The following is a 27,959-nucleotide window of genomic DNA, read 5'->3' as shown; positions in this document are numbered from 1 at the left end:
TTTTAAGTTTGAATCAAATCCATTCAGTAATAACAGAGACAGAGTGAAAGTGCATCAAAACTTTAACATAAAATTCTAAGCAAAAAGAGGGAATAATAATGAAAAATTGGTGCCAGAGTTATGCACCTTGCACCATATGGTGTGGGTGATGATATTGAACAACTATTTTAAGTTTGAATCAAATCCATTCAGTAATAACAGAGACAGAGTGAAAGTGCATCAAAACTTTAACCTCAAATTCTAAGTAAAAAGGGGAAATAATTCATGAAAGATTGGTCCCAGAGTTATGTACCTTGTGTCATATGATAAGGGTAATGATGTTGAACAATTGTTTAAGTTTGAATCAGATCCATTCAGTAATAACAGAGATAGAGTGAAAGTGCATAAAACTTTCACCTGAAATTCTAAGTAAAAAGGGGAATAATTCATGTAAAATTGTGCCAGAGTTATGCATCTTGTGTCATATGATGTGGGTGATGATGCTGAACAACTATTTTTAAGTTTGAATCAAATCCATTCAGTAATAACAGAGGTAGAGTGAAAGTTCACCAAAACTTTAACCTGAAATTCTAAGTACATGTAAAAAGGGGGAATAATTCATGAAAAAATGGTGCCAGAGTTATGCACCTTGTGTCATATGATGTGGGTGATGATGCTGAACAACTATTTTAAGTTTGACTCAAATCCATTCAGTAATAACAGAGATAGAGTGAAAGTGCATCAAAACTTTAACCTGAAAATCTAAGTGAAAAGAGGGATAATTCATGAAATATTGGTGCCAGAGTTATGGCCCTTATGTCAGATGATGAGGAATAAGTATTTCAAGTTTGAATCAAATCCATCAAGTAATTACAGAGATAAGTTGAAAAAAGAGAAAGTGCACCAAAACTTTAACCAAGGTGGGGACACGGAAAGACGCCGACGCCGGGGCGAGTAGGATAGCTCTCCTTATACTTCGTATAGTCGAGCTAAAAATAACATGCAACATACCCCCTTCTTCAAAGGGGGCACAAAATAAATATTAACCCTTACCCTGCTTATTTTCTATAATGAACTTGTCCATTTTTCAATTTGGACAGTACCATTAAATGTTAAAAAGGAGTGCATAACAAAAAGATACTTACTGAATGGTGAACAGTGCATATCATGATCAGACTGCACAGATGTGCAGGCTGATCATGATCTACACTGGTTGCAAAAGCAAAATGAATAGTGTCCAGCATGATCAGGGTTAAAGTTGCATCTGTTTTTACCTGGCACTTTGATAAAATCATCTGGTGTGAGGTCCTCTGGTACATCGTTAGTGTTCATTAAGACAAATGCTGTCTTCCAGTGCTCAGGAACCTTTGACTTTCCAATAATAAATGTCTGTGATACTGTAAATAGTGCAAGTTAGACACAGAACTTGTATTTGTGTAAATGCAATTGAGTGATAGTGAAATGGAATATGAACAAAATCCCCTATGTTCAATCTGACCAAGGTGGACTCTCCCTCCTTCTTGTCTTTAAACCCTTTTATAGGTAACTTTAAAAAATATTCTTCATCAAGCTTTTTTTACCAATTCTTGTTCGATTTTAATGTAATTTTTTTTTATAATATTAACTTTTAAACAAACCAATCGAAGGAGGCTTTTTTCTTGCCCACTGTAAAAGAAGAAATTTTCGTGAGGATTTAATTTTCACTATAATCGCTCGGCCCTACATCTTGCAAAAATAAATCCTTGTGTAAATATTCACCTTTAGTATAATTCAAATTCAAGTAGCGACCATTTTTACAAATTTGTGAATATTATACCTCATGAACTCAAAGTTTCAATTTCGCAAAAATTGCAAAAAATTGTGCTTTTACAGAAAATCAATAATATCTCAGCTGTAGATAACCTTAGCTTTTCCCTAGGGAAAAGGCAAGCTATAGGTTGTGCATAAACTACATACACCATTAATTGTTATGACATACATTATCTTTGAACATACAGCAATGACAGGCAAGAAAGATGATCTTACATGTGCTGGACATGTATTCCCAACCTTCGGGTAGGCATGGACAAACAAAAAACCCTGTTAGTAATCATTTTTTATAGGAGAGATTGTGTTTGTATACAAATCCGGTGTATTTTCTATTTTTAGAACTGATAAGACAGTGATCGGGTGGGCAGAAGCCGATCGTCCATGTTTTTTGTAAACAGTGATGTTTTTCTAACGGTCTAAACTTTCTTAAAACACAAATTACATACATAATTTTTTGATCAATGGAAAGGTTATAAAACAAGCAATTTATTGATTACTTTTAATTGTTATTTCGAAATAAAATGGATTAATTATGAACGCTTAACTTACACTGTTTTTCTAAAGGTTGTGAAAATCACTACGCCGCTTTTAAAATTATATGTCATTTAAAACGGTTATTATTTGAAAAAAGATATTTGGATACAAAAATATGAAGATCGTTAGTATTTCAAATCTTTTTGAATTTTGAAAATCCATAAATGAGCAAAAAAGTTATTAAAAATTAAAAATTCTGATTCAATACGCAAACGGTGTTAAAAACATTTGTTTTGCCAACCACCAGATTAACAGATGTTAACGCGTGACGTCACGGCGATCTCTCCTATTCCAAGCTGTCCCTCAGGTCAGAAAAATCTGTCTTATACAGCCAAACATTTAAGATCCTTATAGTCTAACTCAATGGGATTTTATCCAAGGTTGATTTTGTTCTACATTCAGTGAAATCATGGTTTAGAAAACTGATAATCATGCTATATGTAAAGTTAAACAAGAATTTGTTAAAATTATTAGAATTTGAAACAATTTAACAGAACTCCAACCCATACTAGAATGAAAGGTAGAAAATATTTAAAATTTAGTAAAAACTTTCTGACTGGATACCAGTAGTATATACAATACAGTGAATGCAGTAGTACTTACCAGTAGAATCATGGGTAGTCTTCTTTCTCTTATTTGGCTTGACTGGTTCTTAAAATAAGATAGAAAAATACCTTGGTTTGACAATGAAGTTTATTATTTTACAAACTACGCTATGACTAACATTTCATTTAAATCAAGTGGGCCATCATGGTCCTAGAATGCTCAAACTGGAAACTATACAGTCAAGAAATATATCTGCCAACTGTGTGTGTGTGTGTGTGTGTGTTTTCGGATTTAATGTCATTTTCAACAATTTTTCAGTCATATAAACGACGGTGTCTACTTGTAGCAGTGAGCACAATGCCCAACTTTACAATGCTGCCTCACTGGAATATCACGCCGTAGACATGTGGCATGACACCCCACCCAGTCAAATTATACTGATACTGGGCTGACCAGTCCTAGCACGATCCTCTTAATGCTGTGCCCCAAGCAAGGAAACAACTAGTACCATTTTTTACGTCTTTGGTATGGGGATCAAACCCACGACCTCCCGCACTCAAAGCGGACGCTCTACTACTAAATTACTGAGGCAGTTGTCTTCAAAAACTGGTGAAGAAGATATCTGAAGTTTTTCATAGCGATATTTTGGGGAAAAGTAGCACCCCAACCCAGCAGCCAAGTTTCTTTTTCAACAAGTTTAGATGGCTTTATAAGTTATGGAAGAGTGTCACCACAGCAACATTTCTGTGGAATTATTTCAAAATTCGACTGGTGGTTTAGAAGAAGACAGTGATTGAAAGTTTTCTTTTTCTAACAATTCATGACCATGTTTGTTTTTTACCAGAAAGGGCTACGATGAAAGATAGTTCTGACCCCATTTAATGACGTTCAACAGGTGAAAACATTTCCAAGGCCGTAGCTTTGATAATTTCAAGAAAAGGGGGAAACTTAATAAACACAATCTAGTGGTGCAACTACCATGTCAGTTTTAAAAAAGCTATAGACTTACTTAAAATCTTACTATGTAGATTTTATCTGAACTTCCAAAAAGTTGTCAATTTATCTTCCGGTATTTTCTTTCACTAAGTCAAACAAGAGCTGTCTCCATAGGATGACACATGCCCCCGATGGCACTTTGAATGAATAGTTATGGCCGATGTTAGAGTTTAGGACCTTTGACCTACGGACCTGGGTCTTGCGCGCAACACGTCGTCTTACTGTGGTACACATTCATGCCCAATAATTTTAAAATCCATGCATGAATGACAAAGATATGGACCGGACACGCCCATCAATGCACTATCATGAAATATGACCTTTAACGTCTAAGTGTGACCTTGACCTTTGAGCTACGGACCTGGGTCTTGCGTGCGACACGTTGTCTTACTGTGGTACACATTCATGCCAAGATATTTGAAAATCCATCCATGGATGACAAAGATATGGACTGGACACGAATGCACTATCATGAAAAATGACCTTTAACGTCAAGTGTGACCTTGACCTTTGAGCTACGGACCTGGGTCTTGCGCGCGACAGGTCATCTTACTGTTGTACACAATAATGCCAAGTTATTTGAAAATCCATCCATGGATGACAAAGATATGGACCGGACACGAATGCACTATCATGAAAAATGAGCTTTAACGTCTAAGGGTGACCTTGACCTTTGAGCTACGGACCTGGGTCTTGCGCGCGACACGTCGTCTTACTGTGGTACACATTCATGCCAAGTTATTTGAAAATCCATCCATGGATGACAAAGATATGGACCGGACACGAAAATTGCGGACAGACTGACAGACCTACAGACAGACCGACAGACGGTTCAAAAACAATATGCCTCCCTTCGGGGGCATAAAAAAATATACAGACTGTACTCAGTGTTATGATATTTGCTCACAAGTAAAAAGGGAAATATAAAGTAGGTTTTGTAATACTATCTCTGGAATTATTAGATGTGAAAACAAGAGCACCGCCTTGCGGGTGCTGACACTCATCTGACTTTTCTTTGTATAATAGAAAAATTGTCCTACCCATGATTTTCCAAGTCCAAAGAGGGCCATAATTCTTGCAAAAAGCATGATGGAGTTATGTTTCTTGATGTACAGAGTCAGCTTATGATGGTGAACTACTGTTGCAAGTTTCAAAGCAATAGCTTGAATAGTTTAGGAGAAAAGCTGACCTAAACATAAAACTTAACCAATAAATCTGACATTTTCTAAGTCCAAAAGGGGCCATAATTCTTGCAAAAAGCAGGATGGAGTTATGTTTCTTGATGTAGAGAGTCAGCTTATGATGGTGAACAACTGTTGAAAGTTTCAAAGCAATAGCTTGAATAGTTTTGAAGAAAAGCTGACCTAAACATAAAACCAATAAATCTGATATTTTCTAAGTCCAAAAGGGGCCATAATTCTTGCAAAAAGCAGGACAGAGTTAGGTTTCTTGCTGTACATGGTCAGCTTATGATGGTGAACAAGTGTTGCAAGTTTTAAAGCAATAGCTTTGATAGTGTATGAGAAAAGCTGAACTAAACATAAAACTTAACCAAGAAATTTGATTGTCTAAGTCTAAAAGGGGCAATAATTCTTTAAAAAAAGCAGGATGGAATTACCTTTCTTAACAACAGAGTCAGTTTATGATGGTGAACAAGTGTTGCAAGTTTCAAAGCAATAGCTTTGATAGTTTAGGAGAAAAGTTGACTTAAACATAAAACTTAACCAAGAAATCTGATATTTTTTAAGTCCAAAAGGGGCCATAATTCTTGCAAAAAGCATGATGGAGTTATGTTTCTTGCTGTACTGGGTCAGCTATTGACGGTGAACAAGTGTTGCAAGTTTCAAAGCAATACCTTTGATAGTTTAGGAGAAAAGCTGACCTAAACATAAAACTTAAGCAGGCAACGCCGACACCGATCAAGTGATGACAATAACTCATCATTTCCCCCCAAAAAAATCAGATGAGCTAAAAATTGTTATCACATTTAAAGGGACTAATCCATACATACTGTAAAACAGGTTATTTTCACTGCTGTAAAAGTTTACGGATTTGGGGTAAAAACATATGATTTTATTTTATACAATTTTAAAATTTACAAAATCACAAGGTCTTCCAGTTTACCTGACTTAATGTGGCGAATTTATACGAGGCCAACATTCACGAATCTGATTTGGTCGTAAAAGATAGTAAAAATTAGCAGCAGGTAAAAAATACTTGTTATACGGTATTGGGCAAAAAAAATTTTTTTTCTCAAAAAATCCATAAAATCTGAGTGCCCTGAAAGCGCCTAGTGGTACAAATCTATTGATATAAGATTTTTGTATGATATTCTCATAAATAACCAAAATTAATATGCAGAAGGTATTTAACAATTGAGCAGAACCTTGAGAAAACCAACATAGTGCATTTGCGACCAGCATGTATCCAGACCAGCCTTTGCATCTGTGCAGTCTGGTCAGGATCCATGCTGTTCGCTAACGGTTTCTCTAATTGCAATAGGCTGATCATGGTCTGTACAGTTCGCTATTCAGTCAGTAAATTTTGAGTGAACACCCCTTTGAATAATACATGGTATTGCCCAAACTGAACGATGGACCAGTCTATTTTAGAAATTAAGCAGGCTAAGTGTTAAAAAATAGTAATGTTGCTAGTTTTAAAACTAGAAACTGCCTTTTGACATACTATATCAATTTTATGTGTGTGTGTGTTTTTTTTAACATTTTATTTGCAAAAGCGACATGTTTTATGAATGTACATTTCCATATATTTGAACCAGGTTTTATTCACGGCTACAAAAATGATGTTCAAGTTATGACTTCTAACACAATAGAAGAGCAGATCTATATAAAACAACTTGAAAAGCAGATGTTACCACAACAGATGTTACAGCACAGAGACAAGATGCATTTTTTTCAGAAAAACAGTTTGAGATAACAACACATGTCACCTTGATATTTGCAATGAAGATTGATCTATCAAACTTATGTGTCACTACAAATGTTGCATAGGCATTGTAAGTCAGGTAAAAAGTTTTCCATGGGAGTTACTATTACAGAAAATAATCTATCCCTCAAAGTCATTAAGAGACGAGTAAAAATCCTAAGGTTTTTTCAGCATTTCAAACAATCTAAACATAGAAAATACATGTATAAGGAAAACTGCTAAATTTCTAAAATTGACTAGTCCATAATTCAAAGGAGAGTTCACTGAAAATTTACTGACTGAATAGCGAACACTGCATACCATGATCAGCCTGCACCGGCATGCAGGCTGATCTTAGCATGCTCTAATCGCAAAGGTAAAATCACTTGCCGCTAGCAGGCTTAAGGTTAAGAAAGCTATGTTTTAAAGTAATTTTATTTTTCTTGAAAAGATAGTATCGGCTTCATGTAGTGGGAAGGTATAGTCATGACCAAAATGGTGCTTGAATCCAAAACCTCAAGGTTGAACAGCTTAACATATTAACCACTAAACCACAACCATTTCTTAGACCTACTGCATCCTACTTTTTTGATACAAAATTGCTATTGGGGTTTTGAAAGAAAAAACATTTATAGAAGCATACCTATGGCAGCTTTTCTCTTTTTTATTTTTGTCAGCTTTTGTGCAGACTCGTCACTATCAGTGTCAGTATCACCCTCCATTCCCGCCTCTTCCTCTGACATATCTTCAGTGTTCTCGCTGTCACTGTTAGTGTTGAGTACTACTAACTTCATCCTCTCCTGAAACAAATCAAGGACAAATTGCATAAGCATTGAAATCTTAAGCTTTACCTTGCTAAATTTCTAAAATGGACTAGTCCATCATTCAATTTGGGCAGTGCCACTTATTATCCAAAGGTGTGTTTGATGAAAATTTACAGACTGAATAGCAAACAGCGCTAACCATGTGCATGCTGATCTTGGTCTGCACTGGACACTAAGGCAGAATAACTTGCTGCCAGCTGGCTAAAGGTTAATACAGTTGAAAGTCGATATCTCGAACAGGCTTACCTCAACATCTGGCTATCTCAAAGCCTTTTTCAAGTCCAAAAACCACATACATGTACATAAAATATCATTTTATCTCCAATTTCAGTTATCATGAAGCAAAACCCTTGTTCCCTTGGAATTCAAGATATCAAGTATCATATGTCTGATTCATGTGGGGAAGTTGGCAGTTACTTGCGGAGAACAGGTTTGTACTGGTACAGAATCCAGGAACACTGGTTAGGTTAACTGCCTGCCGTTACATGACTGAAATACTGTTGAAAAACGGCGTTAAACCCAAAACAAACAAACATGTATATAAACACAGGAACAGGGAAATAAACTGTGTGTGGGTGCATGGCCACTTGTGTTCCAGTTTAGCTCCTTCTTCAACAAGTTTTTGGTCATATAAATGTTGGTATATACTTGTAGCAGTGAGCACAATACTAAACTGTACAGTGCTGTTTCAATGGAATATGACAGGACACAAGTGACATGATATCCAACCCAGCTGGATTATATTGACACCAGACTGACCTGTGTTAGACCTATCCTCTAAGCAAGGATGCTACTCGTATATTTTTTTCCATCTTTGGTTTGATGAGGCCTGGAAGCGAACCCACGGCCTCCCGCACATGAAGCAGGCATTCTACCACTAAGCTGCCTTGAAATACAGTATATAACAATTTAAATATGCTTTTAAATATGCTGTAAATCTCTACATATAGATAATATATATAACTGGGGGTGGGGCAGGCATTAAATGAGCCGCTCTTTGAGAAAACCAACACAAGTGCATTTGCGACCAGCATGGATGCAGACCAGACTGCGCGGATCAGGATCCATGCTATTCGCTAACGGTTTCTCTAGTAAATGCAATCAGGTTTGAAAGCGAACAGCACAGATCCTTTCCAGACTGCACGGATCTGCAGGATGGTCAGGATCAATGCTGGTCACAAACGCACTATGTTGGTTTTCTCATGGCGCGGCTGAAATCATTTTTTTTAAAAACTGATCTACCCTTTCTCTAAAAGGTTAGTTTGCATTTAAAAATGGTAGCTATGCAGTTTTACCTTCATCGTCATGAATTCAGCCTTTTCTGCCTTGGAAACAGCAGACCACAGAGACTTTTTATTAGAGTAAAACATTCCGCCTGGTTTGCACTCAGGTACGTTCTTCCCTTTGTATGTTTTTACACTTCTGCAAAAAAATAGCAAAAACATGCAATAAAAAAACTACAACAACAAGAGCCATGTCAGACATGGCTAATCCCCCCACCGGGCATATCATAATTGAAGGATGTGGTCCGCATCAGGGGTTTTAAGATGTGGAAGAAAGAATAAGTCAGTAGTGAGGTGGTTTACTGCTAAATTTTATTTATTTTCATGAAGAGTATAACTATGATGTTTTTCTATATGGCTACAGAAAAAAGAAGGAATGGAAAGCTAACAGGGAACAAGAGTGCCAGAATGTCACAATATATGCCCGTCAAAGCAAATTTCTTTACTCTAGCAGCTGTATTTGCAAATGGAATGCTAATTTTGTGGTTGTTTAGTAATCATTGTAAGTCTTTTGTTTTTTAAAGTCCACAAAAAAACTCCTTACTAAGTAGAGATACCTTAAATATAATAAAATTAATAAAATACACCTAAAACTGGAGAGTAACATCTATGCTGTACCACAGAAAAGTGGTCTTGTTTTTTCCCTAGGGTCAATTATAAAAATGTTACAATATAAGTTATTTATAGTAACAACTAAGGGAAGTTAATCTTTAAAAAAAAAAAAAAAAAAAAAAAATTGCAAGTCCACACAAAAATCTTTATCAGGAAGAGACTGGTCAAAATACACCTCAGTATTGGATTTAGCATGTTTGTTGTACTACAGAAAAGTGGTCTCGATTTTTCCCTACGACTAGTAATGAAAAAGTTACAATAAAAGCTGTTTAAAGTAACAACAAAGTGAAGTTATTCTAAAGAAGGGAACTGCGCATGACACTTCGTCTCATGATGGTGTATAATTGTGCCAAGTTACATCAAAATCCCTCCATGCATGAAGAAGAAATGCTTCGGACAAAGTCATTCTTGTATCTGACCTTTGGCCTCTAAGTGTGACCTTGACCTTAGGCCTAGTGACCTGGATCTGGCGCATGACACTCCGTCTCGTGGTGGTAAACATTTGTGCCAAGTTATATCAAAATCCCTCAATGCATGAAGAAGAAATGCTCCGGACAAGGTTTTTATACTTGTATCCTTTGACCTCTAAGTGTGAATTTGACCTTAGACCTAGGGACCTAGTTCTTGCGTATGACACTCCGCATCATGGTGGTAAACATTTGTGCCAAGATATATCAAAATCCCTCCATGCATGAAGAAGATATGCTCCGGACAAATTTCTTTAAGAAAATATGATAAAGGGGAATAACTCAAAAAATAGGCAAGGTAGAGTTATTGTTCTTGCACACTGCACTTCCTCCCAATATGTTCTATCAGTGTATGAAGTTTGAAGAAAATCCCTCCAGTACTTTTGGGGTTATGCTCCGGACAAAATGTTTTAAGAAAATATGATAAAGGGGAATAACTCAAAAAATAGGCAAGGTAGAGTTATTGTTCTTGCACACTGCACTTCCTCCCAATGTGTTCTATCAGTGTATGAAGTTTGAAGAAAATCCCTCCAGTACTTTTGGAGTTATGCTCCGGACAAATTTTTTTAAGAAAATAAGATAAAGGGGAATAACTCAAAAAATAGGCAAGGTAGAGTTATTGTTCTTGCACACTGCACTTCCTCCCAATGTGTTCTATCAGTGTATGAAGTTTGAAGAAAATCCCTCAAGTACTTTTGGAGTTATGCTCCGGACAAATATCGTTGCGGACGCACGGACGGACGGACGGACGGAGAGCATTTCTAATATCCCCTTCACCTTTGGTGGGGGGATAAACAAATGGGCCGTAATGGCCCTAAGTTGCTAGCCTGCCAATAATTGACCATTTAACTTTAAATGTCATGACATACTATACCATGAAAGGTGACATGGAGCGGTACATGATCTTGATTCATTTTTAGCACCGACAACCCTTATTAGTCTCAGGTCCAAAATAAAACAACATTTAGACAAACCTGAAACATGACCTAAATTGTCCTTACTATAGGTATCACACAGTAATAAGGTTCTTGAAATGTAAACAAACAAAACAGTAGCATAAATTAAAGTCAATACACAACGTTTACGCTGCAAATAGATAATCCTCGTTGGCCGAGCGGAATTGGTATCTGTCTTGTACTTTTTCGTCGGGAGTTCGATTCCCAGACCCGTAAAAAACTATTTTGAAAACTATTTAATTTCATTTTTTTCAATACGATTCAACGAAAACAACAAAAGTCTGTTAATCTAGTTCTTACTTGTTAACTAACTTATATATGTCATTGTTAACACGTAATCATGTTTAAATAAGCCTCATCTTTAAAATGATCTAATGTTTTTGAGGCTATCGTGGATAAATTAGTAATCAGAGAAAAAAAAAACTTACACAAAGTATTTAAATTTAAATTTAATGTAAATAAAAAACAAGAGCTGTCCGTAAGACAGCCAAGCTCGACTATTCGAAATATTGTCACAGAAGCAGGAAAATATTACCCAAAAAGGTTAAATATCAAAAGAGTTTTAAGTTCAAAAGGGGGCATAATTTGACCAAAATGCATATCAGTTATGGGACTTGCTGCTATCAACTAGTTTTATAACCCCGAAGGCACATGTGAAGTTTCAATTCAATATCTGCATTAGTTTTGGAGATAGAAACTCGCATGTAAAACTTTAACCAGAATTTTCAAAGTCCAAAAGGGGCATAATTTTCCCAAAATACATGCCAGAGTTATGGGACTTGACCCAGTGAGGTTGGTAATTGATCTAGAAAAAGAAAAAATAAGTTTCAAATCTATATGCCTTTTAGTAATTGCCGTATGTACTTGCACGCAAAACTTTAACCAGTATTTTCTAAGTCCAAAAAGGGGAATAATTTGCTCAAAATACATGTCAGAGTTATGGGACTTGATCCAGTGAGGATAGTAATTGATCTAGAAAAAGAAAAAGTAAGTTTCAAATCTATATGCCTTTTAGTAATAGCTGTATGTACTTGCACGCAAAACTTTAACCAGAATTTGCTAAGTCCAAAAGGGGGCATAATTTGGCCAAAATGAAGGTCAGAGTTATGGGACTTGCTGCTATCAACTAGTTTTATAACCCCGAAGACACATGTGAAGTTTCAAATCAATATCTGCATTAGTTCTGGAGATAATAACTTGCATGTAAAACATTAACCAAAATTTTCTAAGTCTAAAAGGGGGCATAATTTGCTCAAAATACATGTCAGAGTTATGGGACTTGACCCAGTGAGGTTGGTAATTGATCTAGAAAAAGAAAAAATAAGTTTCAAATCTATATGCCTTTTAGAAATAGCTGTATGTACTTGCACGCAAAACTTTAACCAGAATTTTCTAAGTCCAAAAGGGGGCATAATTTGACCAAAATGAAAGTCAGAGTTATGGGACTTGGTGCTATCAACTAGTTTTATAACCCCGAAGACACATTTGAAGTTTCAAATCAATATCTGCATTAGTTTTGGAGATAGTAACTTGCATGTAAAACTTTAACCAAAATTTTCTAAGTCCAAAGGGGGCATAATTTGCTCAAAATACATGTCAGAGTTATGGGACTTGACCCAGAGAGGTTGGTAATTGACCTAGAAAAAGAAAAAATAAGTTTCAAAGCTATATGACTTTAATTGATGGCTGTATGTACTTGCATGCAAAAACTTAACCAAGGTGTGACGCCGACGCCGACGCCGACGCCGACGCCGACGCCGACGCCAGGGTGAGTAGAATAGCTAGACTATTCTTCGAATAGTCGAGCTAAAAATGACGGATCAAAACTATTACTTCCAAATGATTACATGTCTATCGACTCAACCTACTGCGCTATCAAGCCAACTATTGATCTTACTTTCAATATCTTTCCTTTTAAAAGAGAGCTAAGGACTAACTGTTTAATTACATGTTGCTAAAAATAAAAACGCCATAATACTGTGCGGTACTTACAAGATTCTACAGACCAAGTTTAATAAAGATCCATCATGCAGTTCATGAGAAAAAGTTGTTTTTTCTATTTTTAAATCCAGCAGCCCTTTAAAGGGGGTATAGAAGAATTAATGAACACAGATGAAAGAAAACAATACTGGGGTGCTACAGACCAAGTATGGTGAAAATCTATGAAGTGGTTCTGAAGCAGTAGATGTCTACATGTTTCTTTTTCTTTTTAAGCACAAGCAACCCCAAAAATGGGGTCAAGTGGAACCACTTGAATAAACTCTAGGAAAGTCCATACAAACATGTTATAGATTAAATTTGGTTAAGTTACATGGAACAGATCATAGGAGTTGTTTTTAAGTTTTGTACTACTTTCAGCTGTGGAGGATGCATGATCATTCACCTATAGCAATAGCTCACTCTGACCCGTTGGTTAAGGTGAGCTAATAAAATATAATACAGTCGTATAATCAATTGTCAGTTAAATATAATGCAATAACACAATTAACAAGAGCTGTCGGATGACAGCGCGCTCGACTATTCGAAGAATTGATTGAAGAATGGGGTCAAAATATTTCCATAGATTTTCAGACTAAACAAAAAAATGGATTAAACAAAAAATGTTCCTGTATTTGTGGATTTCGATTAGTCTTGCACTAAATGGCAATGTGTGACCATGATGGCAAATATGTTAAGTTATATGTTAGGCAAAACATGGACTTATATGAAAAATTTAACTAATTTCCAAGTCCAAAAGGGGCCATAATTCAGTCAAAATAGTTGACAGAGTTATGTACTCTTGCCTACAGATGGAAATCATGTTGATAAACTAGTGTTAAAAGTTTCAAAGCCACAGTTCAAATAGTTTTGACAAAACGCTGACTTGTAAGAAAAACTGAACAAATTTGAAAGTCCAAAAAGGGCCATAATTCAGTCAAAATAGTTGTCAGAGTTATGTACTCTTGCCTAGAGATGGAAATCATAATGATAAACAAGTGTTTAAAGTTTAAAAGACATATGTCAAATAGTCTTGACAAAACATGGACATATACAAAACAGAACCAGTTTCCAAGTTCAAAAAGGGCCATAATTCAGCCAAAAAAGAGGAGAGAGTTACGTACTCTTGCCTATTGATAGAGACTATTATACTGAACAAGATATAAAAGTTTCAAAGCCATATGTCAAACACTTTACACAAAATATAAACTGGTACGAAAAACTTAACCAAGATTTCTAAGTCAAAAGGGGCCATAATTCAGTCAAAATGCTTGATGGAGTTATGTACTCTTGCCTACAACTGGATATTGTGATGGTAAACAAGTGTTGAAAGTTTCAAAGCTTTATCTCAAAAGACTTTGTCAAAATGTGGACTGGTACGAAAAACTTAACCAAGATTTCTAAGTCAAAAAGGGGCCATAATTCAGTCAAAATGCTTGATGGAGTTATGTACTCTTACCTACAACTGGACATGGTGATGGTAAACAAGTGTTGAAAGTTTCAAAGCTTTATCTCAAAAGACTTTGTCAAAATATGAACTGGTACGAAAAACTTAACCAAGATTTCTAAGTCAAAAGGGGCCATAATTCAGTCAAAATGCTTGACAGAGTTATGTACTCTTGCCTATAACTGGCCATGGTGATGGTAAACAAGTGTTGAAAGTTTCAAAGCTTTATCTCAAAAGACTTTGTCAAAATATGAACTGGTACGAAAAACTTAACCAAGATTTCTAAGTCAAAAGGGGCCATAATTCAGTCAAAATGCTTGACAGAGTTATGTACTCTTGCCTATAACTGGACATGGTGATGGTAAACAAGTGTTGAAAGTTTCAAAGCTTTATCTCAAAAGACTTGTCAAAATGTGGACTGGTACGAAAAACTTAACCAGGGTGTGACGCCGATGCCGACACCGATGCCGACGCCGTGGTAAGTAGGATAGCTCTACTTATTCTTCGAATAGTCGAGCTAAAAATTTCGCTGAAAATGAAAAACAAGACAACACTTTGACTGACTTGACAGACAAGTATCTGACAAAGCTTTCAGTATCTGACAAATACAAAGTTTTAACCCTTGTCCTGCTAAATTTCTACAATGAACTTGTCCATCTTTCAATATTTGGACAGTACCATTAACTGTTAAAAGGGGTGTATACCAAAAAGACACTTATCTATGCCCAAGTAGGCTCTCAACAAACCAGCTGTGTTTTAAACTTACACCAATCTGCTACATGTAGTCACACATGTAACAAATTTTGTTGAGTCAATTGCCTAATTCTTATAGCACTTTTTTTTTCAAACATTTCAATATTTTTATGAACAGTATCATTGAAAAGCAGTAATTCATTTTAAAGTCTGTTTAGTTTCGTACTACTGAATTTAAAAAAAAAAATAAAATGAATATTTTTTACGTAAACTACATGTATAATTTAATATGGCATTTTACATTATATAACACATTAAATGTCAGACTGCCAAACAATATCTTAAATTTTGTTGACAATCTTTATTCTAACAGACAAAAAAAAAAAAAAAAAAAAAAACTGAATTAATATGATAAATGTTACAATGAAACAAGATTATTACATTACTAACCTGGTCCAACAATGATAGTGATGTAAATGAAAAAAAAAAAAACAATAGAAAAATATTCCTTTCTGGCAATTTTCTTTATTTACTGACACAATGTTTAAACATGTTAAAATCACTGCTACAGTTTTATATAAACATGTAAGCTATACATAAACATATAAGCTATACGCTCAATGCTATTACATTATAATACTATAACAACTTCCTCGTCTACTTATATATAATACACATATATGTTCAATATGTTTGTTAAGGCTATATGATGTTAAGACCAAACAGAGTGAAATCATTTTTTTTTTTTTTTTTTGTGGGGGGGGGGAAGGGGGGGGGGGGGGGGGGGGAAGGGTGGGGGGAAGCTAATATTCTTGGATTCATAATCTGCAAAATGTAATCCCAATGAAGAAGTAAATATACAATAGTTTTAAACTTTACCCTGCTAAAATCCTAAAATCATTTGGGCAGTACTATTTATTATTCGAAGGGGTGTTCATTACTGTTTACTGACTGAATATTGAACAGTGCAGACCATCTGTGCAGGCTGATCTTGGTCTGCACTGACTGCAAAGGCATAATCACTTACCAGCAGCAGGCTAAAGGTTCATATTTTAAAAGTTAAGCCATGAATTAATATCCCCACTAAATAGCCATTTTGGCCAAAATCATGAAATTTCATGCCCAACAAATTAATTGATTTCACGGTCAACAGTTTGACACTTGATAAATGACAACCACATCCACAGCAATATGTTATAAAATCAGTGTACTGTCCTTTAAACTAGTGATGAAAAGGCTATGTTGAAGTGTCCCAGGACCAATTATAAATATAAATATTTCCTTTATATTGCATGCTAAACAAATAAATAAAGAAATGTTCTTGTTTTTTTTGTGAGATGTATAGATAAATACAGTAAAAACAATACAAAACAAAATGAAAATTATGAGAGAAATTGCCTTTACCAATGTCATTTTGAAATTGTCTGGAACAATAATATTATGTCATTGTGAAAGAAACTGAATGGAACAATAATTAGAATTATGGCTTTGTAAAAGAAATTGCCTGGAACAATATGGCATTGTGGAAGAAATTGCTGGAACAATACGACTATGTGAAAGAAATTGCCTGGAACAATATGGCTTTGTGAAAGAAATTGCCTGGAACAACATGGCATTGTGGAAGAAATTACTGGAACAATATGACTATGTGAAAGAAATTGCCTGGAACAATATGGCATTGTGGAAGAAATTGCCTGGAACAACATGGCATTGTGGAAGAAATTGCCTGGAACAACATGGCATTGTGGAAGAAATTGCCTGGAACAATATGACTATGTGAAAGAAATTGCCTGGAACAATATATGGCATTATAGATTATAAGACAATTAACTACTTCTTAAGTCATCTTGTTGTTGCTCCTATGATATAAAAATCTGGTGCTGTCTAATGTTGTAATAAATACAGTATAACCCATATAAACTGAAGCCCCTAAAAGAGTGAAACCCTGAGTAAAAAATTACTGTTGACTAGGTTATATTCGCCATGGTTTTATTTTCCCTGATATTTGCAATTACTGCCACTCATGAGTTCTTCTTAAATAAATGTGAATATTAATCTGCATCATGTCCTACAACTCAAACATTAGTGTTCAGTGATTCTTAACACACGAATAATCTGCCAACCATGAAATTGCTAGCCTGTGAAAATTACATAATCTACAGTAAAAACTTCTATTGAAAATAACTCTCTTAATCATAAAACCACCTTCCTACAGTCCTTAGGATTTTCTTTTTACAGCAGGTTGCTGTGTATTGGTATTTGAGTTGTGCCATGAGAAAACCAACATAGTGGCTTTGCGACCAGCATGGATCCAGACCAGCCTGCGCATCCCCCCAGTTTGGTCAGGATCCATGCTGTTCGCTAACAGTTTCTCTAATTACAATAGGCTTTGAAAGCGAACAGCATGGATCCTGACCAGTCTGCGCGGATGCCACTATGTTGGTTTTCTCATGGCGTGGCTCATTTCTTTAAATTCTACAATTCGTCACCTTAGTGCAAAAAGTCAGTAAGTCCTTCTTTAAATCAATGCAGTTATCCACTTCTTGCACTGAGGTGACGAATTTCTCTTTTTTTATTTATTCATTACTACATAGATAAATAACCCATAACTTACTTGATTTTGACCCAGGCACGTGTAGTTGGTGTTGCAAAGAATTGCACATGTATCTGCCTGCCTTGTTTTGTAATTTTGGAATGAGTATTTTCCTGTGGACTTTTACACACCAAGCTTGGCCAATATGGATGACCATCTAACTTTGCCCACACAAGGTCTCCTTGGGCGTAGTCTGAAAATGGTTTACAATTATTTAACCTTTACCCTGTTATATTTCTAAAATGGACTTGTCTATCATTCAATTTGGGCAGTAGCATTTATTATTTGAAGGGGTGTTCATGGAATATTTACTGACTGAAAAGCGAATAGTGCACACCATGATCAGCCAGCATGTACTCAAGGACAAATTCACTTGCCTCCTGCAGGCTAAAGGTTTAGCAAAGAAGCGGGCCATGCCAGCCCAAGATTGCCCATTCAAAACTCTTTCAAGCATCAGGTAAGTATCATTTTTCATATATATAGCCTTCTTCTGGTGAATATCACATCATATCAAACAGCTAAAGAGTCAATTACTGTACAGTACTCCCCTCTGTACAATGAAGTGTATAACAGTGTAAATTTTCAAACTTACAGATATTAACTTCTAATACATGTTTTCTAAAAGGTTACTTAATAAACAGGTTTTTACCTCCCTTTAACATTTTCATTCATTCATCCTGTAAAGACAGGGGACTAACCTTTTACCAGATTTTGCTGATTAAAACCAAACTACAAGCAGGAACAGGAAGCTAAAGTCAAAATACAATGAAAAGATTTACCATAATGAATTGTAGATAAGAGGAAAAACAATAGAAATTTTTCAGTAAATATCTTTAAAAAAAGAATATACCTTGTTCTGACATCTTTGTTGACCCGTATGTAAGACACTTCCTGAAAAAAATCAAGATAAAGCTGATTTATTTATGTAATTCTTTGTAAAAGAAATAATGTGTGACTGGGGCGGAACATTGTAATGCTGATTTAAATCTTTTATACAGTGATACAGTGCTTTAGGGTATAGAGGATAGCTAACAAACTTTTCCTGCATTCAAGTTAAAGTAAATAAATTCAGTAGTTTTTTTTCTGTATATATCAAAAGGAAATCTTCTATTCTTTTCAAAACATTCAGCTTTTAATAGAAATCTGTGTTTTTTCTCTCCTTGCCAATGTTTACAGGACAGCCTCAGTCGTTTTTCAATTATTATTGATAAAAACCACATCTAAACAAATTTCAAAGGACTTTTTTTACTATAATAAGGTATAATGTTTTCAAAAGCATCAAGTTTTTCTAAAATTTCTATCAGATGCTTTTCATTCAGTGATGTCTTTTACTTACACTGATTTAGTCAGTCCAGGAAAGCTTTGATTTTCATAATTGAGCCATGCCATGAGAACACCAACATATTGGCTTTGCGACCAGCATGGATCCAGACCAGCCTGCGCTTCTGCGCAGTCTGGTCAGGATCCATGCTGTTCGCTAACAGTTTCTGTAATTGCTATAGGCTTTGAAAGCAAACAGCATGGATCCTGACCAGACTGCGTGGAAGCGCAGGCTGGTCTGGATCCATGCTGGTCGCAAAGCCAATATGTTGGTTGGTATATGATGATATCATGTGAAAAATATCGTACCAAGCAAACATTAACAAGAGGGTCATGATGACCCTGAATCGCTCACCTGAGTAATATGAACCACATGTTTAAAATGCCCGACTAATGCTAAAATATTAGAAAGTAGGTCAGTAGGTCACATTCATGGTCAATGAAAGTCAGTTTTAAGATCGGTGTGCAAAACTGTACATGTCATCCAAATTTCAAGGCTGTATCTTAACAAGAGGGCCAAGATGGCCCTAGGTCGCTCACCTAAGAAACACACCATAACAGTGTAAAACATGTTTGACCTAGTGATTTCATGGAAACAAATATTCTGACCAATTTTCATTAAGATTGGACCAAAAAATTGGTCTCTTGCGATAAAACAAGCATTTTCTTAGATATGACCTAGTTTTCGACCCTAGATGACCCATGTTCAAACTCGACCTAGATTTTATCAAGGCAATCATTCTGACCAAAATTCATGAAGATCAATTGTAAAATACAGCCTCTATTACATACACAAGTTTTTTCTTTGATTTGACCAAGTGACCTAGTTTTTGACCTCAGATGACCCATATTCAAATCTGACCTAGATTTCATTAAGGCAATCATCCTGACCAATTTTCATAAAAATCAATTGAAAAAAACAGTCTCTATTGCATACATAAGATTTTTCTTTAATTTGACCTAGTGACCTAGTTTTTGACCTCAGATAACCCATATTCAAACTCGACCTAGATTTCATCAAGACAATCACTCTGACCAATCAGAAGATCAATTGAAAATACATCCTATTGCACACATAGTTTTTTCGATTGACCTAGTGACCTAGTTTGACCAGATGACCCATTTTCGAATGCGGCCTAGATTTTATCAAGGTAATAATTCTGGCTAAATTTCATGAAGATCAGTTGAAAAATACAGCCTCTATCGCATACACAAGGTTTTTCCTTGATTTGACCTAGTGACCTAGTTTTTGACCCCAGATGACCCATTTTCGAACTCGGCCTAGATTTCATCAAGGTTATCATTCTGACCAAAATTCATGAAGATCAATTGAAAAATACGGCCTCTATCGCATACACAAGGTTTTTCTTTGATTTGACCTAGTGACCTAGTTTTTGACCCGAGATGACCCATTTTCGAACTCGGCCTAGATTTCATCAAGGCAATCATTCTGACCAATATTCATGAAGATCAATTGAAAAATACAGCCTCTATCGCATACACAAGGTTTTTCTTTGATTTGACCTAGTGACCTAGTTTTTGACCCGAGATGACCCATTTTCGAACTCGGCCTAGATTTCATCAAGGTTATCATTCTGATCAATATTCATGAAGAATAATTGAAAAATACAGCCTCTATTGCATACACAAGGTTTTTCTTTGATTTGACCTAGTGACCTAGTTTTTGATCCAAGATGACCCATTTTCGAACTCGGCCTAGATTTCATCAAGGCAATCATTCTGACCAATATTCATGAAGATCAGTTGAAAAATACAGCCTTTATCGCATACACAAGGTTTTTCTCTGATTTGACCTAGTGACCTAGTTTTTGACCCGAGATGATCCATTTTCGAACTCGGCCTAGATTTCATCAAGGTTATCATTCTGACCAATATTCATGAAGATTAATTGAAAAATACAGCCTCTATCGCATACACAAGGTTTTTCTTCGATTTGACCTAGTGACCTAGTTTTTGACCCGAGATGACCCATTTTCGAACTCGGCCTAGATTTCATCAAAGTTATCATTCTGACCAAATTTCATGAAGATCAGTTGAAAAATACGGCCTCTATCGCATACACAAGCGAAATATTGACGGACAGACAGACGACAGACGACAGACAGACGCCGGACATCGAGTGATCAGAAAAACTCACCTGAGCATTGCTCAGGTCAGCTAAAAAGCAAGGAAGTAGGTCAGTAGGTCAAGGTCATTGTCAAGTGACCCCTAATCACTTGGGATCATCAGGTAATTATAATTAAACAATCTAGGAAATATGATCTGATAATTTTTTAAGTATTTATTCCTATATAACTCATATAACAATTGACCCCCAGGGTAGGGCCTGTTTTCACCCCAGGGGCATAATTTGAACAATCTTGTTAGAGATCCACTAGGCAATGCTACATACCAAATATCAAAGGCCTAGGCCTTGAACTTTCGGACTAGAAGATTTTTTTTCCCTATATAAGTCTATGTTAAATTTGGGACCCCCAGGGTAGGGCCTCTTTTCACCCCAGGGGCATAATTTGAACAATTTTGGTAGAGGACCACAAGGCAATGCAACATACCAAATATCAAAAACCTAGGCCTTGCAGTTTAAGGCAAGAAGATTTTTAAAGTTTTTTCCTATATAAGTCTATGTAAAACTTGTGACCCCCGGGGAGGGGCCTCTTTTCACCCCAGGGGCATAATTTGAACAATTTTGATAGAGGACCATAAGATGATGTCACATGCCAAATATCAAGGCTCTATGCCTTGCGGTTTTGGACAAGAAGATTTTTAAAGTTTTTCCTTTCAGTTGCCATGGCAACCAGAGTTCTGCATGGAGTTCAATTCTTTGAACAATTTTGAAAGGGAGCCACCCAAGGATCATTCCTGTGAAGTTTAGTGTAATTCTACTCAGTGGTTTTCAAGAAGATCTTTTTAGAAATGTTGACGGACACACGACGCACGACGGACATTGAGCGGTCACAAAAGCTCACCATGAGCCTTTGGCTCAGGTGAGCTAAAACTGTATGTTTAAATGTCAGTCTGCAAGGCAATAAATAAATTTGGTGGAAATTTATACAAATGCAAAAATTATCTACCTATCCTCTATACCCTAAAAAGGCTAAAATCCACTTTACCCTAAAGCTGCACCATATGATTACACACACAAAATAAACCCTTATCACAGATATCATCTAACAAACACTGGTTAGCTGAGCAGCTGACCTCTTTTCGCACTTAGGTGACAACATTAATTACAAGTATGTTTAAAAGTGTTAAAAATAACCATCAAGACTAATAATGTCAAGAAAGCATGTTTCTCATGAGCTCAAAATGCCTTAAAAGGTATACTACACCAAAATTTCATACATGAAATTATGAACAAAACATAATTATGAACTTATGCATTAGGCTAAAATAGTACACACTTAAAATATTGTATAGGTAAACAAAGCATGTATACTATCACTAAACAAGAGGGCCATGATGGCCCTATATCGCTCACCTGTTATCATTGCACTTAAGGACAAGTCTTCAAGGTCAAAAGATCATAATAGAAATCAATCAAAAGAATTATGAGAAAATATAGTTGAAATTTTCTTTAAGTAACTTTAAAAACAAGATTTGAAAACTTTTTGTAGATGTCCACTAGGCAATGCTACATGTCAAATATCTAAGCTCTTCTGGTTTATTTTTAGAAAATTCTGAAGATTTTTCTATGTACAATCAAGTAACCCCATGGGGCCTGGGTCAATTTGACCCCAGGGGTCATGATTTGAATAAACATTGTAAAAGTCTACTAGGCAATGCTATATGTCAAATATCTAAGATCTAGGCCTTCTGGTTTATTTTTAGAATTTTTTTTAAGATTTTCCTATGTAAAATCAAGTGACCCCTAGGGTGGAGTCAATTTTGACCCCGGGGGAAAAGGTTTGAATAAATTTTGTAGAGGTCCACTAGGCAATGCTACATGTCAAATATCTAGTCTCTAGACCTTCTAGTTTATTTTTAGAAATTTTTTGAAGATTTTCCTATGTAAAATCAAGTGACCCCTGGGGCGGGGTCAATTTTGACCCAGGGGGTCATGATATGAACAAACTTTGTAGAGGTCCACTAGGTAATGCTACATGTAAAATATCTAAGCTCTAGGCCTTCTGGTTTATTTTTAGAAAACTTTTGAAGATTTTCCTATGTAAAGTCAAGTGACCCCTAGGGCGGGGTCAATTTTGACCCCCGGGTCATAATTTGAACAACTTTAGTAGAGGTCCACTAGGCAATGCTACATGTCAAATATCTAAGCTCTAGGGCTTCTGGTTTTTGAGAAGAAGATTTTTTAAATATTTTCCTATGTAAAATCAAGTGACCCCTGGGGCGGGGTCAATTGTGACCCCGGGGCCATGATTTGAACAAAATTTTGTAGAGGTCCACTAGGCAATGCTACAGGTGAAATATCTAAGCTCTAGGCCTTCTGGTTTATTTTTAGAAATTTTTTGAAGATTTTCCTATGTAAAATCAAGTGACCCCTGGGGCGGGGTCAATTTTGACCCCGGGGTCATGATTTGAACAACTTTAGTAGAGGTCCACTAGGCAATGCTACATGTCAAATATCTAAGCTCTAAGGCTTCTGGTTTTTGAGAAGAAGATTTTTTAAGATTTTCTTATGTAAAATCAAGTGACCCCTGGGGCGGGGTCAATTTTGACCCCGGGGTCATGATTTGAACAAAATTGGTAGAGGTCCACTAGGTAATGCTTCACACCAAATATCTAAGCTCTAGGACTTCTGGTTTTTGAGAAGAAGATTTTTAAAGTTTTTCCTTTCGGTTGCCATGGCAACCAGTGTTCTGCATGGAATTCAATTCTTTGAACAATTTTGAAAGGGGGCCATCCAAGGAACATCCCTGTGAAGTTTCATCAAAATTGGCCTGTTGGTTTAGGAGGAGATGTTGTTTAAAGGAAAGTGTGGACGGACGGACGGACAGACGGACGGACGGACGCCGGACGGTGAGCGATCACAATACCTCACCCTGAGCACTTTGTGCTCAGGTGAGCTAAAAAGTGGGGCATAATTGTACTTTAATAATGTTCATATTCTGAAATCTGCACAGACTTAAAACAAGGTCACAGTCAAGTGACCCCTAATTACTTGGGGTCATCAGGTAATTATAATTAAACAGTCCAGGAAATATGATCAGATAAATTTTAAAGTATTTTTTCCCATATAATACATACAAGTGACCCCCGGGGCGGGCCTCTTTTCACCCCAGGAGCATAATTTAAAGATCTTGTTAGAGAACCACTAGACAATGCTACATACCAAATATCAAAGGCTTAAGCCTTGAAATTTCAGACGAGAAGATTTTTAAAGTTTCTTATAACGAGGGTTCAACGCAATAAGGGCGTATCTACATATGATTATTATATGTAGATACGCCCTTATTGCGTTGAACCCTCGATAATGTCTATGTAAAACTTGGGACCCCCTGGTGGGGCCTCTTTTCACCCTAGGGTCATAATTTGAACAATCTTGGTAGAGGATTACTAGGCAATGCAACATAACAAATATCAAAAGCCTAGGCCTTGTAGTTTCAGACATAAAGATTTTTAAAAAAATTTCCTATTCAAGTCTTTGTAAAATTTGGGACTCCTGGGTGGGGCCTCTTTTCACCCTAGGGTAATAATTTGAACAATCTTGGTAGAGGACCACAAGGCAATGCTACATGCCAAATATCAAAGGTCTAGATCTTGCGGTTTCAGACAAGAAGGTTTTAAAAGTTTTTTTCCTATATAACTCTATGTAAAATTTGAGATCCCCGGGATAACTAGGGGCCTCTTTTCACACCAGGAGCATAATTTGAACAAACTTCATAGAGGACCATTAGATGATGTTACATGCCAAATATTGAGGTTCTACGCTTTGTGGTTTTGGACAAGAAGATTTTCAAAGTTTTTCCTATGTAAGTCAATGTAAACCATGTGACCCCCAGGGTGGGGCCATATTTGACCCTAGGAGGATAATTTGAATAATCTTGGTAGACGACTGCTTGATAATGCTACATGCCAAATATTAAAGCCCTATGATCTGTGGTTTTGAACAAGAAGATTTTTAAAGTTTTTCCTTCCGGTTGCCATGGCAACCAGAGTTCTGCATGGAATTCAATTCTTTTAACAATTTTTAAAAAGGACCATCCAAAGAACATCCCTGTGAAGTTTCCTCAAAATTGGCTTTGTGGTTTTGGAGGAGATGTTGTTTAAACAAGAGGGTCATGGTGACCCTGGATCGCTCACCTGAGTAATATGAGCTACATGTTTCAAATGTCAAACTAATGATTTTTAGAAATATTTTGGAAGATTTTCCGATGTACAATCAAGTAACCCCTGGGGCGGGGCCAATTTTACCCCGGAGGTCATGATTTGAACAAAGTTTGTAGAAGTCTACTAGGCAATGTTACATATCAAATATCTAAGATCTAGGCCTTCTGGTTTATTTTTAGCAAATTTATGAAGATTTCCCTATGTAAAATCAAGTAACCCCTGGAGCTGGGTCAATTTGACCCTTGGGGGTCAAGATTTGAACAAATTTTGTAGAGGTCCACTAGGCAATGCTACATGTCAAATATCTAAGCTCTAGGCCTTCTGGTTTATTTTTAGAAAATTTTGAAGATTTTTCTATCTACAATCAAGTGACCCCAGGAGCGGGGTCATAATTTGAACAAATTTTGTAGAGGTCCACTAGGCAATGCTACATGTCAAATATCTAAGCTCTAGGCCTTCTGGTTTATTTTTGGAAATTTTTTGAAGATTTTCCTATGTAAACTCAAGTGACCCCTGGGGCGGGGTCAATTTTGACCCCGGGGGGTCATGATTTGAACAAATTTTGTAAAGGTCCACTAGGCAATGCTACATGTCAAATATCTAAGCTCTAGACCTTTTGGTTTATTTTTAGAAAATTTTTGAAGATTTTCCTATGTAAAATCAAGTGACCCCTGGGGCGGGGTCAATTTTGACCCCGGGGGTCATGATTTGAACAAATTTTGTAGAGGTCCACTAGGCAATGCTACATGTCAAATATCTAAGCTCTAGGCCTTCTGGTTTTTTTGTTTTTTTAAATTTGAAGATTTTCTAAGGAAAATCAAGTGACCCCTGGGGCGGGGGTCATGATTGGAACAACTTTAGTAGAGGTCCACTAGGCAATGCTACATGTCAAATATCTAAGCTCTAGGGCTTCTGGTTTTTGAGAAGATTTTTTAAAATTTTCCTATGTAAAATCAAGTGACGGGGTCAATTTTGACCCGGGGGTCATGATTTGAACAAATTTGGTAGAGGTACACTAGGCAATGCTTCACACCAAATATCTAAGCTCTAGGGCTTCTGGTTTTTGAGAAGAAGATTTTCAAAGTTTTTCCTTTCGGTTGCTATGGCAACCAGAGTTCTGCCCAGTGGTTTTCAAGAAGAAGATTTCTTAGAAATTGTTGACGCACGAAGGACGACGCACATCAAGCAGTCACAAAGTTTCATGTGTAAAAAAGTGTAGATGGACACTGGTCGGACGGATGCCGGACATTGAGTGATCACAATAGCTATATCCCCCACCGCTGTTATGGTTAGTGGTTTGACCTTGACCTTGAGCCACCATGTCTGACTCATGGGTTCTGCACATCTTTTTAATGAGGTGATCATTTGATCTAAGTTTCATGATTATCCTTCAAGGGGTTTAGGAGATACAAAGCAGACATGAAATGGAAGGCTCAAACCTTTGACCTTGACTTGTGACCTTGACCTTGAGTCGACATGGCTGACTCATGGGTTCTGCACATCATCTTGATGAGGTGATCATTTGACTGAAGTTTCATGATTATCCTTTGTGGGGTTTAGGAGATACAGAGCGTCATGAAACGGTAGGCTCAAACTTTTGACCTCGAGTTGTAACCTTGACCTTGAGCCAACATGGCTGACTCATGGGTTCTGCATATCATCTTGATGAGGTGATCATTTGATCCAAATTTCATGATTCTCTTTCAATGGGTTTAGAAGATACAGAGCAGATGCGAAATGGAAGGCTCAAACCTTTGACCTTGAGTTGTGACCTTGACCTTGAGCCGACATGGCTGACTCATGGGTTCTGCACATTGTCTTGATGAGGTGATCATTTGACTCAAGTTTCATGATTAGCCTTTGTGGGGTTTAGGAGATACAAAGCAGACATGAAATGGAAGGCTCAAACCTTTGACCTTGACTTGTGACCTTGACCTTGAGTCGACATGGCTGATTCATGGGTTCTGCATATCGTGATGAGGTGATCATTCGACCCAAGATTCATGAAAATCCATCAAGGGGTTTAGGAGATACAGAGCAGACAAAAAGTGTTATTGAAAGATGGAAGACGGAAGGACGGACAGAGACCATTCCTATAACACTCCCCCTACTCGTGGCGGGGGATTAAAAAGCTGATTTCTAATGTGTGAACACTTTACAAACCATAAAATCTGCAAAACTATCATCTAACATTTGTATGATATACTTTATCAACTGACATAAGTAGGTATTAAGATATTTTGGCTGTTACAATATCAAAGACTGAAAACAAAAGGATGCTGACAATACATACATTTTAACATACATTTGTTACGGGTATAATGTCATTTTTCAACAGTATTTCAGTTATGTAACGGCAGGCAGGTAACCTTACCAGTGCTCCTGGATTTTGACCCAGTACCAACCTGTTCTCAACAAGCAACTGCCAACTTCCCCAAAAGAATCAGAGGTGCGGACAAATGATTTCCAACACAATGTCTTTTATCAAATCGTCACGGAAAACATATGCCTTGCTTGAAGATCAAACTCATGACCTAGCGATCCATGGATCTGCGCTCTCTGTATTGAGCTAAGTGAGCAGGCTAACTTTTGCAACATTACCCGGAAGTCAATATGGCAGCTTGCTTAATAAAAAGAAGTGAATCGAATCAGAAATTTAAGATGTTTCAGTTTAGGCTAGTTGTTACATGTT

The 27,959-nt window shown here is 36.5% G+C and overlaps 1 protein-coding gene across 1 annotated transcript in view; it reads right to left on the bottom strand.

Moving 5' to 3' along the window:
* LOC123536119 (uncharacterized) overlaps window positions 1-27,959 on the bottom strand; it is a 63,915-nt gene that overhangs the window by 31,860 nt on the left and 4,096 nt on the right. Inside the window, exons 3-8 of the mRNA XM_053528715.1 lie at window positions 18,492-18,532; window positions 17,663-17,834; window positions 8,909-9,035; window positions 7,433-7,589; window positions 2,926-2,973; window positions 1,254-1,376 (exon numbers count right to left, since the gene is read on the bottom strand). Of these exons, the coding sequence (XP_053384690.1) occupies window positions 1,254-1,376; window positions 2,926-2,973; window positions 7,433-7,589; window positions 8,909-9,035; window positions 17,663-17,834; window positions 18,492-18,532 (668 nt within the window). The remainder of the gene's footprint in view (window positions 1-1,253; window positions 1,377-2,925; window positions 2,974-7,432; window positions 7,590-8,908; window positions 9,036-17,662; window positions 17,835-18,491; window positions 18,533-27,959) is intronic.

This window comes from Mercenaria mercenaria, chromosome 17, assembly GCF_021730395.1.
Source record: "Mercenaria mercenaria strain notata chromosome 17, MADL_Memer_1, whole genome shotgun sequence".
Classification (NCBI taxonomy): Eukaryota; Metazoa; Mollusca; class Bivalvia; order Venerida; family Veneridae; genus Mercenaria; species Mercenaria mercenaria.
Note: the sequence above shows the minus strand (reverse complement) of the source record. Positions and strands in the feature narration are given on the sequence as shown.